Raw genomic sequence first — 16,882 nt, 5'->3', positions numbered from 1 at the left:
CACATAAAAGACATAGTGCTCCCCCATGACAAAGATATGTTTAAGTTCATGCTTACTCAAGCACTCAGAATGCATAGGTTTGAGATGTGGTAGCATGTGTTTTATGTGAAGATGTGAAATAAAGATTAGTGTTTTACCTGAGTGCTGGTTTGTAGGATCAAATCATTTATTGTCTATGGGTAGGCTTCATGGATGCCATTGGCACAGTCCCTATGTTTATAAGAAGATATGCTTACCCAGGAACTGCTGGTACTTAGTGAACAGCAGCGTCATGAATACTTGATTTGTTTGGAGTGCTCAGGCGTACACAAGTTTGACCCACATTCGTATTTATCGCCCCCTATTTAGGCTTCCAAAAAAGAACATGCAGTAATTATTCTGTGGAGTACCACAAGCTGGAAGCAGATCCAGAGCTTGTCTTTTCACAACCTGACTGTTACTCAGATGGCATTTTCTCCCGATGACAAATTCCTATTAGCAGTTTCCAGAGATAGAAATTGGTCCCTGTGGAAGAAACAGGAGGAAATTCCAGCAGAGTCAGGTAAGTTGCAATAAGGGTTTTATGTGCTCTGCTAATTGGTTGGCTGGCCTAAAAAAAATAAAGTAAAATGTCTGTGTGACATGTTTGTGTTGTCATTTTATGACTTCTACCCTACATTTACTGGCTTCTCTTGTGTGATGTGTTTAATACAATAGTAGTCTTTTATGTAATGTTCTCAGAAGTCACAAATGTACAGTATATACCGTTCGTGTACCAAAATAAATGTTTTATGTGGACAAGAAGAAATTCATTGCTTGAAAATTTTGAGAAGACTCATGCTTAAAGCGTAACGGTCATATTTTTTTTATTGCAGAAATCAGTAGTATAAGCGATTTTAAGAAACTCTGTAATAGGTTTTATCAGCCAAAAAAGCCTCCTTCTGTACTCAAGGAACAATTTCCCAGCCTCCCCCCCTGACTTCTTATCTGTGCATTATCAGGCAAACATGTCTTCATTACAGAGAAGCCAGTGAAGACCGGCTCTGCTCTCTCCATTCTATCCTTATGGAGGGGGGAGGGGCCGAGGGAGATGAGGGAGCAGGAAGAGGTGACATGAAGGTCAGCTGTTTGTAGACTGTCTGGGCTCCTAAAACGCAGGATTCTGGGGTCAGAAAGGTCAGTGCTGATCTATGAACTTACTGAGAGAAGATTGCAGGGTGTTGTGCTGTGCAGAAATCCTCCGTGCTCAGTCACTCCTAACAGCCCCTCCCCTCTCCATAGCCACATAATGGACACAGAAATCCTGCTTCTTGGGAAGTGAGGGGGGAGGCTGGGAGATTGCTTTTTCAGTCCAGAAGGAAACTCTTTTGGTTTATAAAACCTATTACAGAGTTTCTTAAAATTGCTTGAACTGTTGATATTTAATGTTTTAAAAAAAATGGCCCTGAAATGACAGTTACGCTTTAAGTTGTGCTATACAGATATCCCTATAATGTAAGCATAATCTCTATTTAAAACAGTTCCCTTAGTATATTTTTACAAAGCAATTAATTGCATGATTTCTGACTCTGAAAAAACATCTGCCATTGCTTTTAAAAGAGGACAGCAGGAAGCATGAAAAAGAAGTGACATGTCACTTCATTGTGCCTAGTCCCATACTGAAGTTTCCATTGAAAGCAAGGGGAGCTTCTGGATAGTTTTATTTCCTGTATTGCCCAGAAGGAGCTATAAGCAGAATATAGGCAATATGTACAATGGTTGTCAGACTTTTAAGACATCGAGACTTTGTCCAGTTCTTTTGTCTCAGTTCTGTTTTTAATTTTCTTAAAATATGTACAGTACATAAAAACATAGAAGACCACCTAGTCTGTCCTTTTAGTCTTCCCTTTCTTATTATCTTAGGATAGATATATGTTTATCCCAGGCATGTTTAAATTCAGTTATTGTACATTTACCAACCACATCTACTGGAAGTTTGTTCTAAGCATCTACTACTCTTTCAGTAAAGTTCTTGCGTTCAGTTTTCTTTCTAAAAACACTTCAGTAAAACTTATTTTCACTATATGAAGACTATATATTTTATTTTCCTGTCCTATTTTTCCTTACCAGACGCACAGTTTAGATTGTATGCTAGCACTGACAAGAATACTTCTGTCCACACACGAATCATTTGGTCATGTGACTGGACTCCAGACAGCAAATTCTTTGTTACAGGAAGCAGAGACAAAAAGGTATGCGTGACCATTTCTAAATGGATGATGAACTAAAGCACTGCAGGTAAATAAACTATTCCTCACAGCTTTCTGAATGCTACCACAGGTTTCAGCAAATGTGATGCCTGCCTGCATCATCACATTCTCTCTATCTCTTATTATTTTTGTATTTTCTAGAAGGGAATCATTGTACCCCTGTGCCAGTACTTTGGCAGTTTTGATGCAGATATGTCCCGGGACCTACATATCACCTGCAGCAGACACTGCAGGGGATGTGGAGGGGGGGGGGGTACACAAGGCTTCCCTGACAAAATCACCAGTGTACCAGCTCTGTGTTCTCAAGAAGGTTTTTTTTTTCTGATGATGTACAGTAAGCTCTCCTATAGTAACTGCAGATTTTTAGCATTTAAAGCAACTCTGTATCAGCATGTAGCCACCCTCACGCCACATCCAGTTTGGGGGTCGGCTTTTCTTCCGGTGCCGGTATTATGAAGAAAAACTAATTTTATTGCTGCAGAGTGGTGGGGAGTCAATCTGGCATGGCCTAGAGAATCTGTGCCTCTCTCCTCGCCTCCATCCAGCCCAGGGGCATGCTGAAAGTTAAGGGAGGCAGGGGGAGAGGCGCTGCAGGCCTATGTCATGGATGTTGTAGGCCTGCTAGATTGACTCCCCATTGCACCGCATCAATAAAAGTAATTTTTCTTCAAAATACTGTCATCGGGAGAAAGGCCAACCCTGAACCAGACGCGACACGAGGACCTCTGCTGGTGGCTTGATGGCGTCAACATGTTGGAACAGAGTCGCTTTAACTCTAATGCCACTCGGGATTAAAGAAAAAAAGAAAACAGAGCTCAGGCCTATTAAGATAAATAGTATTTAAATGTAGACACTGACTTTTATGTATTTTTTTTCTTTTATTTATTTTACTTTGCAATTTGTAAATCTAAAATAAGTGAATACTAACAGTTACATTTATGTGGCCGTAAAGCAACACTTCAAGCATAATCGCTTTTGTGCTTTTGGGTGTAAGTGCATTCTGTGTATCTATTATTTAGGTGATCGTATGGGGTGAGAAAAGCTGTGCGGATGTCAAGCCTTGCTCTACACTTCTGGATACAGAAGACTCGGTGACTGCTGTCAGTGTGAACCAAGTAATTGCTTCTCAGGGAAGGTAATACTAAAAGTAATAAGAACTTCAACTAAGGATATATCTTGTCTTCTCATAAGTAGACGTTTTGTAAATAAAACATAAAAAGCATAATTTTTATTAGGGCTTATTGAAGTAATTGGGGAGGGAACCCTAACAAGAGTCCCTCATTCTGGCGGTCTTATGAGGGAGTTATTAATTATTATTTTCTTTTTTTTTGTTTTTTTGCTGCTCAATGACTCCTTTAAACACTGTGATCTCTGTATATCGCAAAGAGGTAATGACAGACAGCAGCCACATGTCATTGTGGTTGGCTCCTGGCACAATAATATGTGCGAGGCTACTCACACTGAAAGCGACTTCGTACCCACAATCTGACCCCCCCAAACCACTTGTACCTTTAGATAGCTGCTTTTAATCCAAGATCTGTCCTGGGGTCCGTTCGGCAGGTGATGCAGTTATTGTCATAAAACAACTTTTAATCCGGCAGCGCTGTGTCTAACGGGGCTTACATTTGTATATGCATTAGGCTGGCACAACCTCTCTGTCCTTCCTCCCCACCCTCCTCATCATTAGGAATGCTCCAGACAGATTGCTTCCTATTCATCAGCTGTGTGCATAATGAACATGGGCTGGATCGTTAATACACCTGTGCAAAGCTCAAACAGCAGTAAATATTCCTGGATCATTCCTAATGCTGAGGAGAATGGGGAGGAAGGACAGAGAGGTGGTGCCAACCTAATACATATACAAATGTAAGCCCCGACTGTTAGACACAGCGCTGCAAGATTAAAAGTTGTTTTTAGGAGAATAACTGCATCCCCTGCCGAACGTACCCCAGCACAGATCTTGGATTAAAAGCAGCTATCTGAAGGTACAAGTGGTTTGGGGGGGACAGATTGTGGGTACGGAGTCGCTTGAAGCAGCCCTGCACATATTAAAACCCCTTTATGTCATGAACATATATATATACACTGCATCGGCAGTATGGCTGATGTTAAGGGGTTAAAGAGTTTATCTGTGATTAGATAACCCTTTTAAGTTATATGCTAAATAAAAATAACTACTAGTTCTTGTATGTTTTTATTTCCCTGTATGGTGTGGATTATTTCAAGGTTGCATTGACAATCTTTTTTTATCTCCTAGCTACATCATTGCTGTTGGATTAGACTGTGGCATGATTAATTTGTACAAATGGCAATACAACATTGCACCTAATGACTGGATAAAGGCTTATGAGATAGAACAGAGGTGAGTATGCCCTTTCTGTTCGTTCTATAACACTTTACATTATCATGGTGGGATGGTACACACTATTTGATGGTATGCTAAGAACTAAAAGAGGATGTACCAGCTGGTACATCCTCTTTAATCTGACACAGGGATAGAACGGCGCTGTCACGGATAAGCCGGTGCCGGTCTGTTTTTTGATCCACAGCCCGGTTCCCGTGTACGTCGCTATTCTACCCACTGGTCCCGGGCCGGTGCTCAAGCACTCGAGGTGGGCTGCCCCGCTCCCAGAGGGAGGAAATTCCCTCCCCTGTATGACGCAGCTCCGTTAGAATCAATGGAGCTACGTCATACAGGGGAGGGAATTCCCTCCCACTGGGGGCGGACTGGCCCGCCTCCAGTGCTTGAGCATCGGCTTGGGGCCTTTGGATAGAACGGCACCATACACGGGAACCGGGCCGTAAATCGAAAAACAGACCGTGGCACCGTCTTGCCCGTGACTGTGCCGTTCTATCCCTGTGTCAGATTAAAGAGGATGTACCTGGTGGTACATCCTCTTTAATTTTTTTTCTGCAGCAGCCTTGCAATTTAAAGTATCTATATTATTTATATATCTTAGCATGTGCTGCTGTACTTTTTTGTGTTAGCATGTGCAACGTACACCTGTGTAGTTATAATAGTTCCTTTGGATTGTGCTGGCCTGTTTTTTTGTATTTCTGTGTTATGTGGGGATGGTGGCTGTCTTTATCTTAGATCCTGCTCTCCATCCATTCTCCATGCCCAATTTAAGCAGGAAAAAATGGATCTCACAAATGCCCTCCTCCCCCCCTTCACACAAAGCCACGGCTACTTGCTTAGAAGTGGCATATTTTCATTTGTGAAATTTAAAAAGGGGTGATTTCAAAGCATGTTGTAAACCAGGCCTGTCAGATTTTCCTAACATGCCTTTTTCTGTAACACACATTTCCCATTATGATTCATTTAGTGCCTGTGCACAGTAACCAATCCTCTTGATTTATAGTATAATCAAAGGAAAATAAAGATATATCTCAAAAGCCAATGGATCAAAAATTATTTATATGGTAAAATACTGTATTTTCCAGTGTATAAGACGACCCCCAACTTTTCCAGAAAAAATATAGAGTTTGGGTTGTACTTACCGTATAAGACTTACCACTCTTTCAACACACACCAAATAAAAATGTATACAAAGATCAGACAGCAGTGAAATCTGAGAGGCAGAAAAGGTGGTATAGTAATACCAGTAGGATACATGGGCTGGCCAGACGGGTGAAAGCCACTCTACCGTATCTCTTTTTTCCATACCCAGGACGCCTGAATCTTACCCTGTCCTTTATTTGGTCGCCGCATATGGCGGGGAAGCAGCCGTTTTGAGCTCCCCCCACCGTATGTAGCGACCACAAGTTATCTGGTCCGGTTCAGAAGTTTTTCATTACCGGCCCTATAAGACCACCCCAGGAAAATACAGTACATAAAATAAACACTCTAAAAATTGTAGCTCTACAAAAACCACAAGACCATTGTTTATGTGTATAATAGGCTATACTATGCTAATATAACATAGAAAATACATATGTAAAATCTGCAGTAGTCTACAAATAGGTGATCAAATGGATATAAAGAACAGGACCAATATAATGTCTAAAGTATGCTGATATATATGTGTGTGTGTGTGTATGTGTATATATATATATATATATCTATATATATATATATATATATATATATATATATATATATATATATATATTATTATGTGTGCTTGAGATATAATAATACACACACAAACATATGATTGTGAGACAGAATATTTTACTCACCATTACTGTTTTAGGGACAATATACTCTCAAGCCATATATGCAAAAGATTTTTTGTCATGCTGATTTTTTTCCTTCTCTAACACTATACTCAGTGTATTGCTTCAGCACGGAACGTTGTTTTTACCTATAACTCTGTGCCAGCCCTGAACATCATACTAGGCCTCACGCAACTAATTTATGGGAAGTGCGCGTTCTTCTCTTGGAGCCAGTACGACTGAACACGGCATAAAGAGATGCTCCCAGCCACGGACAGTATTTATTTATTGGCTCTGTTATCATTAGCCATTATTCATCATGAGAAATGCTTTGCACCCAAAGCTGTCTCACAATCATATATATGTTTGTGTGTGTAATATTATTTCTCCAGCACGTACCGCCCTTAGTGCTTGCTCTGCATTGAGTGTTACAGAGACTTTATTGGGAAGTAATTCTATTAAGGATGAGATACCTCCTATCCCCCACTTTAATTTTGGCTTAACCCCTTAACGACCGCGGGCGTAAATGTACGCCCCACAGCCCGTGCCTTTACGCAAACGGGCGTACAATCGTTGTGTGTACGCACACAGTGATCGGGGAAGAGCGCCGTGCCAACGATCGCTGCTATTGGCTGATCAATTCAGTTCAGCCAATAGCAGCTAAAAATAGCTTTCCGGGTCATTGGTGATCCAGAAAGCAATGCCATTCGGACAGCACCGACCGCCATTACTGTTAAAAGCAACGGTGGCCACGGTGCTATGTCCCGAACGCCGTGATAAATGTCCCCATAAACTGTTAAATACCTGCTCTGGACACCTCAGGTTTGTATTTGGGCCATACTCACCTGATCCAGGCGTCCAGAGCTGTGTTTTCCGGTGTTTGTGGGGGGGGTCCTTTTTTCCTCCTCCGATCATTCTCATAATCATAATCCAGTGACGTGTCTGGGGGTATTGTAGCGTATTCTGCCCCCCCAGACACGTCTTTTCCGTCAGTACCTCCCAATAAGAGATCACGGTATGGCGTGAAATTCTATAAACTCTGTGAGAGTATACTTACAGATTTAGGGCTCACGCCAGCGGACTGATGCGGGCGGGCGCCTCTACGCCCATGTTATAGACTCCATGTTCTGCACGGGCGGATTCCGTTGTCCATCCGAATAATGAAAGCGTTCATTCTTTAGACGGAAGGCGTAATCCGCCCGTGCATAGAATGGAGTCTATGACACCTGCGGAGACGCGCGCGCCCCCATCAGTCCGCCGGCAGGTGGCAGCTGCGGAATGCGCGAAGGGTTATCTGTTGCCATTCCGCAGTGTGCACGTACTTTTAGAGTGTATGAAGGAAGGGACACCTGAATCCAGCCCCGAAATGCCCCCCCTATCCTCTGAGTTTGTGGGAAGATAGTTCAGGAACTAATCTTCCCACTGCTGGATAAAGGTTACCACCTGTACGGGGATAACTTTTATACCAGCACCCGCTCTTCCGGTCCCTCGCTGCCCTGTAGCTTGCGGCACGATCTGAAAATATCAGAAGCAGTAATTAGAGCCCTGATATTTAGCAGCCATGGAGAGGACCCAGCGCTTCTGGATATGAAGGACCCCGTATCGTTCCAGGGCAACATTTTCCAGGTGACGTCCCCCACACTGGAGACCCCAGAAGAAGTGCAGAGTGTGCCGTAACAGGGGGATCAGGAAGGACGCCATTTTCAAGTGTGACACCTGTCCTGATCCCCCCGGCCTCTGCTTACTGGATCGCTTCAAGGCGTACCACACGTCATTGGAGTTCTAAATTTTCTAAATTCTTCCTATTTCAAGGGTCACGTTGATCCAGGGATTATTCTGATTGCCATTTTGGAGTCGTGAAGGAATTTTTTTCCCTGTGATGAGTCTACTGTCGTCTGCCTCACAAGGGTTTTTTACCTTCCTCTGGATCAACACAAGTTGAATTTGATGGACACCTGTCATTTTCAACCTTATAAACTAATAATTGGCCTAATACCCCCGAATAAATAAAAAATTGTCCCTTTTTCCCCAACTAAATAGGCATGGCCCCTATTCCCATTGGAGGCTTGCCATGATACAATTACAAAGCCCCTGTGCTGCCAGGACAGTAGAAACCCCCCATAAGTGAGCCCTTTCTGGAAACTACACCCCATAAGGAATGTAACAAGGGGTGCAGCAGGGATATCAACCCCTTGGTGACTAGCTCATTTGTGCCGTGAAAATGAAAAAAAAAGTTTTTTTTTTACACCACGTTCTACATATGTGCCCGTCCAGTGGGGTCCATATGCTCACTGCATGCCTTGTTAGATTCCTTGAGGGGTTTAGTTTCCAGAATGGGGTCACTTGTGGGGGGGTTCTACTGTCCTGACAGCACAGGGGCTTTGTAATTGTGACATGGCCTCCATCCTCCATTCCAGCCTCTAAATGACGCTCTGTCCCTTTGGTGGTTTGCCCTGTGCCCATATGGCACATTACGTCCACAAGAGGAGTATTTTCGTACTCAGGAGAAATTATTCATTTCCTTTTCTAATTCCTTGTGGAAATGGAAAAAATCAAGGCTAAACCAACATTTAGTGTAAAAATGTTTTAATTTTTACACTAAATCATTGATTTTGTCTTGATTTTTTCATTTTCACAAGGGGTTAAAAAAGAAAAAAAACACAATGTGTAGAGCAATTTCCCCTGAGTACGGAAATCCCCCACTTGTGGACATAAAGCGCCATGCGGGTGCAGGGTAAGCCTCCAAAGGGAAGGAGCGCTATTTGGCTTTTGGAGGCTGGAATGGATTTTAAGGGCCTTGTTGCATTTAAAAGGCCCCTTTTTTTTCCAAGACAGTTGAAACCCTCCACAAGTGACCCCATTATGGAAACTACACCCCTCAAGGAATGTAACAAGGGGTGTAGTGAGCATATGGACCCCACTGGTGACGGGCACAAATGTGGAACAATGTGGCGTGAAAATGAAATATTACATTTTTTACACTGTAATGTTGGTCCAGCCTTGAATTTTTCATTTTCACAAGGGGTTAAAAAAGAAAAAAAACACAAAATGTGTAGAGCAATTTTCCCCGAGTCCGTAAATACCCCACATGTGGCTATAAAGCGCCAAGTGGGTGCAGGGCAAGCCTCTGAAGGGAAGGAGCACCATTTGGATTTTGGAGTCTGGATTTGGCCAGAAAGGATGGTGAATGTAATGTCGCATTTACAGAGCCCTCGTGCTGCCAAGACATTGAAAAAAAAACCACAAGTGACCTCATTCTGGAAACTACACCCCTCAAGGAATCTAACAAGGGGTGCAGTAAGCATATGGACCCCACTGGTGACAGGCACAAATGTGGAACAATGTGCCGTGAAAGGGATCCACATTTGTGCCCGTCACCAGTTGGGTCCATATGCTCACTGCACCCCTTGTTAGATTCCTTGAGGGGTGTAGTTTCCAGAATGGGGTCACTTGTGGGGGGTTTCCAGTGTTTTGGCAGCACGAGGGCTGTGTAAATGCGACATGGCTCTTGAAATCCATTCCAGTGAAATTCAACTTCCAAAAGCCAATTGGCGCTCCTTCCCTTTGGAGGCTCGTCCTGCGCCCGCTTTGCACTTTATGTCCACATGTGGGGTATTTCTGTACTCGGGAGAAACTGCACTACACGTTTGTTGTTGTTTTTTTGTTTTTTCTTTTATCTCCTTGTAAAAATGAAAAATTGAAGGCTAGAACAACGTTTTAGTGTAAAAAAATTTATTTTTTCTTTTTCGTGCCCCATTGTTCTGAAAATCTGTGAAGCACTTGTGCGGTCCAAATGCTCACCGCACCCCTTGTTACAATCCTCGAGGGGTGTAGTTTTCTAAATGGTGTCCCTTTTGGGGGGGGGGGGGGGGGGGGTTATGTTTTGACACCCCAACCAACCTGCCAACCTGAAGTGGTACAGTCAAAAATTACCAAATATAACGGAGGCGTTGAAATTCACTAGGTGCTCCTTTATATCTGAGGCTTGTGGTTGCGTCAAATAGCGCAATAGGGCCACATATGGGATATTTCTATAAACTATCAATATCTAATCAATATTGGGGTGCATTTCTCTGGTAATAGGTTTATAATTATGAAAGATATTTGATTACAAAAAAAAATCTCTGCACAGAAAATTTAATTTTCTAATTTCTTACACACTTAGCTTTTATTTCTGTGACTCACCTAAAGGGTTAAAAAACTTTCTGTATGTGCTTTTGCAGAGTTTGGGGGGTGCAATTTGTGAAATGGGGTGCTTTGTGGGGCTTTCTAACATAACGTTCCCTCAAATACACATTAATGGTGCGTTCACACCTACAGGATCTGCAGCAGATTTTATTTAAATAACTGAATACAGCATCAAATCTGCTGCAGATCTGCTGCAGATCCTGTAGGTGTGAACGCACCCTAAGGCTGGGTTCACACTACGTATATTTCAGTCAGTATTGTGGTCCTCATATTGCAACCAAAACCAGGAGTGTATTAAAAACACAGAAAGGATCTGTTCACACAATGTTGTAATTGAGTGGATGGCCGCCATTTAATGGCAAATATTTGCGGTTATTTTAAAACAACGGCTGTTATATTGAAATAATGGCAGTTATTTACCGTTATATGGCGGCCATCCACTCAATTTCACCATTGTGTGAACAGATCCTTTCTGTGTTTTTAATCCACTTCTGGTTTTGGTTGCAATATGAGGACCACAATACTGACTGAAATATACGTAGTGTGAACCCAGCCTAATTAACCTGAACAGGTACCTAAAAAAATCAGATTTTAAAATTTTACTGAAAATTTGTAAAATTGCTGCTAATGTTTTAAGCTTTCTATTGTCTAAAAAAATGAAAGATAGTTTAATAAATGCTGCCAACATAAAGTAGACATATTTCTAATGCTATTTGATATATAATTTATTTGGCATAACCATTTTCTGTATAAGCAGAAAATTTTCAAAGTTGTAAAAATGCAATTTTTCACGTTATTTTGTTTTTTTTCACAAAGATTCGTTATAAGTATTGACTCTAATTTACAAGAAATGTAAAGTACCATATGTCACGAAAAAACAGTCTCAGAATCAGCCAGTTAGGTAAAAGCATTCCCATGTTATTATTGTATAAAGAGAAAAAAAAAGAGACAGGGGGCGCTTCCTCGTGTAATAAAAGATGACCAGGTAAATGGTAGCAGGGTCTTACAGGGATCCACTCACCTGGATAGGTTGTGCAAAATTTAGGCACAACTCTATATGCAGCATAAAGGGGTGTACTCCGCAGCTGTACTGGGGGACGTCACCACCAACGGTGGGAGAAGAAAATGCAGATGTGTAATCAGCCGATTACAGGACCAAGAGTCGAATCCACACCAGGTATAATAAGCGCGGGAGTATTTAAATTTGCACACAGCGGTGCAGCCAGGGATCATCCAGAGGTAGATGGCATAGTAAACATATACTTTTTATTGCAACGCGTTTCGGCCCTATATTGTCTAACATGGGCCTTTATCAAGCATACAGAGCAGACACTACATGAGCAATATATAGGCACATCTTAATGACATCATACCCGGAAGCCCAATATGCAGTGTTTGACATTGGTCACTATTGCACAGCATAAGAGTGATACGTTGGTGTATAGCAGTAGTAGAGGTAGGGTTATTATTATGTTCCGCCCTGAGTTCCTTCATCCTCTGTAAGTATAACATTTTGGCAAACCACTTAGTTACCAATGGTGTGGTCTCAGATTTCCACCTTCTAGGAATCACTGTCCTAGCTGCAAGTTAGAGGAATCATATTATTATACTCTTTTTACATTTATTAAATGTTGGGTTCAATTCCTTTTCCCACCCAGCCTAATAAGGCAATCTCTGTGATGGCAAAGGTCTCGTCAAAAGATGTTAAACCAGGGATACAGTATGCTTAGGCACCTCTTTTGCCATGCGCTATTCCTTGAAGGATGTTAGATCTCTATGTATTTTTGGATTGAGATATGATAGTAATGTTGCAATTGCAAATATTGCCTGTTGGATCTCTGCAGGCGATGTATGTTTTTTAATGTATTTTAATATCTAAATAATTTTTGATCTGTTGGCTTTTGGGAACATAGCTTTATTTTCTTTTGATTATGCTATAACCTAGAGGATTGGTTACTATTTATTTACTGTCTTTGGGTAAGGGGAGCCACACTATATTTTTCACTACATTTCAACAACACATTACTGAGAAACTGCTTAAGGCAAAGTGCTAAGAAAAGATACCATCTGTAATGTTATTGCTGATACAGGTATTCCCTAAAACAAATATATCAGTAAAGGCCAGGTCCTATAAATGATCAAAGCCCTGGGTGCACAAATTGTGCCCAGGACCTTGCATGCAGGAAATAAATAATAATAAAAAAAAAAAACAGCAGATTGATACTATAGGATAAAAATCTAATGGACAAAGTCAAGTCCAAATTCAATCCCAGTCACCTATGGTGGTTGTGCAAATCCAGGTACAATGCTAGCTAAACTCCTGATAGGTAATCCCTTTGTGGGGTTTGTGAGGCTGCTGGCTGCTTAAACTGCTGCTACAGCAAATGTTGGTGCGCTGCTCAGGTATTTGTTCTTGAAGGAGTTTATTTGAAATTAACTCCTTTACAAACAAATGGCAGTGAGGTGCTCCTAAATGCCACTCGCCTCCTTTGCACAAATTCATAGAGGACAGGGAACCAGTGCCACACCATGAAAATGGTGATGAGGATTTTTTTTTTTCGTCTTTGTTGGTAGCACTGTTAAATCTGTAAGTGAAGCTCCAAAAAATAGTATGTCTAGAAAGATTACAGATTTATTTTTTAATTTTTTTTGCAAAGTAAGATCATTCCCCCAAATCATTAAGTGGTAATTGGGTCGTGTGACCTGGTGCTAATTTGTAGTAAGTTAAAATTGATGAGTTTTCAGTGTAAATTATTGACAAAGGAAGGGATAAAATGTCATTAATATTGGTAATAACCTTGGCAATTCCAGCATATTTAATACCTGCAGGTTGTGACAAGTCAATTTCTCGCAGTTGGCAGCAGTGAGATAAAGTACACTAATTAGATGGTATTTGGATCTTGCAGCCCAGCTGAGTTTGACATTTTCCTGTTGTCACACCGCTCCTATTCTTTCCGTTATATCTCTTTCAGCCTTTGTCACACTCTGACTGTCAAGCAGCTCAGCTGGAGAAGCAAGCCAGGTCGTGCTGGACATGATGATCTGGACAATGGAGAGTGGTTGCAGCTGGCAAGCTGTGGAGCAGATCACGGTGTTAAGATATTCAATGTTAACAAGAGTATATTCTCATTATAAAAGCTACTTGGAGGAAGGAACATCATTTATAAATGAGCTAGCATGGCTAGTGCTGATAGATCATGGCTTCAAAGAAGCTAAATGCCACTTTACTTACAATTGCAGGTCTGAAGGATTCTTTATTTGAAGTAGCAATAAATAATCTATAGAACAAAACATTTGGAAGTTGTCACTCAAACATTTTCCTGAAATATAACATTACAATCGTAAGACTAATCCAAGCATCCCACTTTGATAGTTCATGTCTTTATCAATTCTAAACGGTCTTGACTTTGTGTTTAAAAGTTCAGATTGTGTCACACTTGTCATCATACTGATGAATGGAGAGCACTTTCCTCATCATTAGTTCCTTGTCCCTAGCTCACTGGCTAGATGTAGAAAAGAAGTCTTCCCAATCCTATAAATTATTCTTAATATTGTCAGCGGGAAGGCTAACAGAATGCTGCCTGGCAGCAGGACGACTTCTTATTGCAGGCCACTCCTCTCACAGAACATCACTGATTATACGCTGTGGATGTTTTTATGCATATTTTCTGAATATCTTGAAAAGCAAGTTCATAAAAATAGTATTTCTACTTGAGCAATTTCTGAGGGAAATGTCAAGGTTAGGCTGGGTTCACACTACGTTTTTGCAATCCGTTTTTTTTTCATCCGTTTTTTGCAAGAAAAAAAAAACGGATGCATGTGTGTGCATCCGTTTTTCCCTTAATTTCCATTATAAAAAAAATCCGTTTTTTTAACAGACACAAAAATTAGGTTGACTGTAGTTGCGTTTTTATCTGTTTTTTTTTTAATAATGGAATTCAATGGAAAAACAACTTAAAATGGATACACACACGCATCAATTTTTTTCCATCCATTTTTTATCCGTTTTTTGAAGAAAAAAAAAACTGATTGCAAAGTGTGAACCCAGCCTTAAATACTTTTTACAGCCTTCTTTTACCTACTGAGCATTTACAATACACGTTTTGGAACATCCATTTTTACATTATATGAGTGAATTTCAGCTTCCTGTATTAAGCAGATAGATGTAATAATGACATTTTCAAGAGGAAACAAAAACTTTTGCTGATGTTATAGGTGGTTAACAGTACATGTGCTATTATATATACTTATTGTCATCAGTACCGAAAAAAAGAGATATTTAAGAGGGTACTCACCGTATAATATTTTTATTCTTATGTACTCACGTGGAACATAGACGCCGTATGGCTGGCGGAGGTGCCCGGTGCAGGATGACTGAGTTACAGCTGTTTTGCACTACTACTGTGCTTCTCCTGAATTAGCTGTAACTCATCAGTCATCCTGCACCGGGTGCCGGCGCTAGCCCCACAGAGTCTATGTTCCACATAAATACATAGGAATAAATATATACGGTGAGTGCCCTCTTAAATGTCTTTTTTTCGTTACTATAATGACCTCTTTCGAAAGAGAGTGAGCACCCTGTTATTCTCTGACATAACCCCCTATAAACCATGTCCAAAGAGTAGTGCCGATCCCTATATCTTTTACCCATGCTATTGTCATCAGTTCCTGAGCTTAGATCTCAGGAACTCTGATTGCAAGCTCATGTTCATTTTAATGTACCAGAATAGCAACCTAAATGAAAATACTGCAGACTTACACAGGGTGTCCATAAAGGCTTCTTTTGGGTGAACCTAAATTGCCTTTCTGATTCAGCAAATGCATGCCTTGATAAAGTCCCCCCTCCCTTGTGATCTCTATTATGGGCATTGTGAAAAGTGGAATATATATGTTCAGTGGTGTAAAAAAGTATTTCCCCCCTTCCTGATTTCTTAATCTTTTGGGTATTTGTCACACTTAAACTTAACATTATTAAGTGCGCTATAGAGAGGATACACTTAAGGGACCTGACCCAAGGCAACCCCCCCAGTTCCCCCAGAATCTCAAAGAACTCACCACTCTGACAATAACCCACACTGCCATACCATAAGAGTGGTGTGTGAATAAACAGATATATTAACCCCTAGACGACCCTGGGCTTACCTTACCAGAGCCGCCTACGAGTGTTCAACGCGGGGCCGTGCTCTGAACCGCCGCGGTCCCGGGTGTCGCATGTAGCGGGACCGTGGCTATTAGCGGACACAGTCCGATCGCCGTTCCCGCTAATTAAGTAATCAGATGAGCCCCCCCCCCCCTCCGTTGTCCCGGAGGAGCGATCCACACATCCGGCTCGGTGCCGGGGTCTGCTCGTCTCGGGGGTCTACATCGGCTCGGCACTCTGCTCGGCCCAGGGGGGCTTCTAGTATAAGTGAAAAAAGCCCCTCCCCTAATAAAAGTTTAAATCACCCCCCTTTTCCCGTGTTATAAATAAATAAACATGTTTGTTATTGCCGCATGCGTAATTGCCCAAAGTATTTATCTAATTCCTGATCTCACACAGTAAACGGCGTAAGCGAAAAAAAATCCCAAAGTGCAAAATTGCGCATTTTTGGTCGCATCAAATCCAGAAAAATTGTAATAAAAAGCGATCAAAAAGTCATATATGCGCAATCAAGGTACCAATAGAAAGAACACATCATGGCGCAAATAATGACACCTCACACAGACCTAAGAATAAAAGCCTGGAAATGGAGTGATTTTAAGGAACATATATTTGTTAACAGTGGTTTGAATTTTTTACCAGGTTTATCCCAGGGCGAGCGGCGTAAAAATGAAAAAAACAAAACAAAAGAAATGCGTTTTTTTTTTTTCAATTTCACCACACATTGAATTTTTTCTGATTTTTCAGTGTACTTTATGAAAAAATTCAGCCTGTCATTGCAAAGTTTAATTAGTGACGCAAAAAATAAGGGCTTATGTGGGTTTCTAGGTGAAAAAATGCAAGTGCTATGGCCTTTTAAGCACAAGGAGGAAAAAACGCAAAAATTGAAATGGGCCCGGTCCTCTAAGGGTTAAATACAGTATTTTGTTAACAGTGTAAAACAGAAGCAGATAGAACTAGCGATGGTCAGATACTACAAGATGAGGCGCATACCTGGCAGTTGGCTCTGAAGTGCAAAGCATACGAGGAAATATAGTTTCTGGCTGGCGGCATCTTGGATATAGACTGGCTTTTAGAAAAACTTGTAGCTCAGGAATGGCAGCAGCTATAAAGGTGGCATATGGCTCAACATATTCAAGGAGACTTGGTGAGTAAGACCAGCTAGGTT

The 16,882-nt window shown here is 41.3% G+C and overlaps 1 protein-coding gene across 2 annotated transcripts in view; it reads left to right on the top strand.

The window, feature by feature from the left end:
• ELP2 (elongator acetyltransferase complex subunit 2) overlaps window positions 1-13,865 on the top strand; it is a 147,586-nt gene extending 133,721 nt beyond the window's left edge. For both annotated transcript variants that reach the window (XM_069958154.1, XM_069958153.1), the window contains exons 18-22: window positions 349-541; window positions 2,089-2,210; window positions 3,248-3,363; window positions 4,486-4,590; window positions 13,547-13,865. In XM_069958154.1, coding sequence (XP_069814255.1) covers window positions 349-541; window positions 2,089-2,210; window positions 3,248-3,363; window positions 4,486-4,590; window positions 13,547-13,709 — 699 coding nt within the window. In that variant the 3' untranslated portion in view covers window positions 13,710-13,865. The remainder of the gene's footprint in view (window positions 1-348; window positions 542-2,088; window positions 2,211-3,247; window positions 3,364-4,485; window positions 4,591-13,546) is intronic.
• Window positions 13,866-16,882: the final 3,017 nt, after the last annotated feature.

The sequence above is a fragment of the Dendropsophus ebraccatus genome, chromosome 2 (assembly GCF_027789765.1).
Source record: "Dendropsophus ebraccatus isolate aDenEbr1 chromosome 2, aDenEbr1.pat, whole genome shotgun sequence".
In the NCBI taxonomy this organism is placed as follows: Eukaryota; Metazoa; Chordata; class Amphibia; order Anura; family Hylidae; genus Dendropsophus; species Dendropsophus ebraccatus.
The sequence above is the reverse complement of the archived record's forward strand: the minus strand, read 5'-3'. Positions and strand labels throughout refer to the sequence as shown.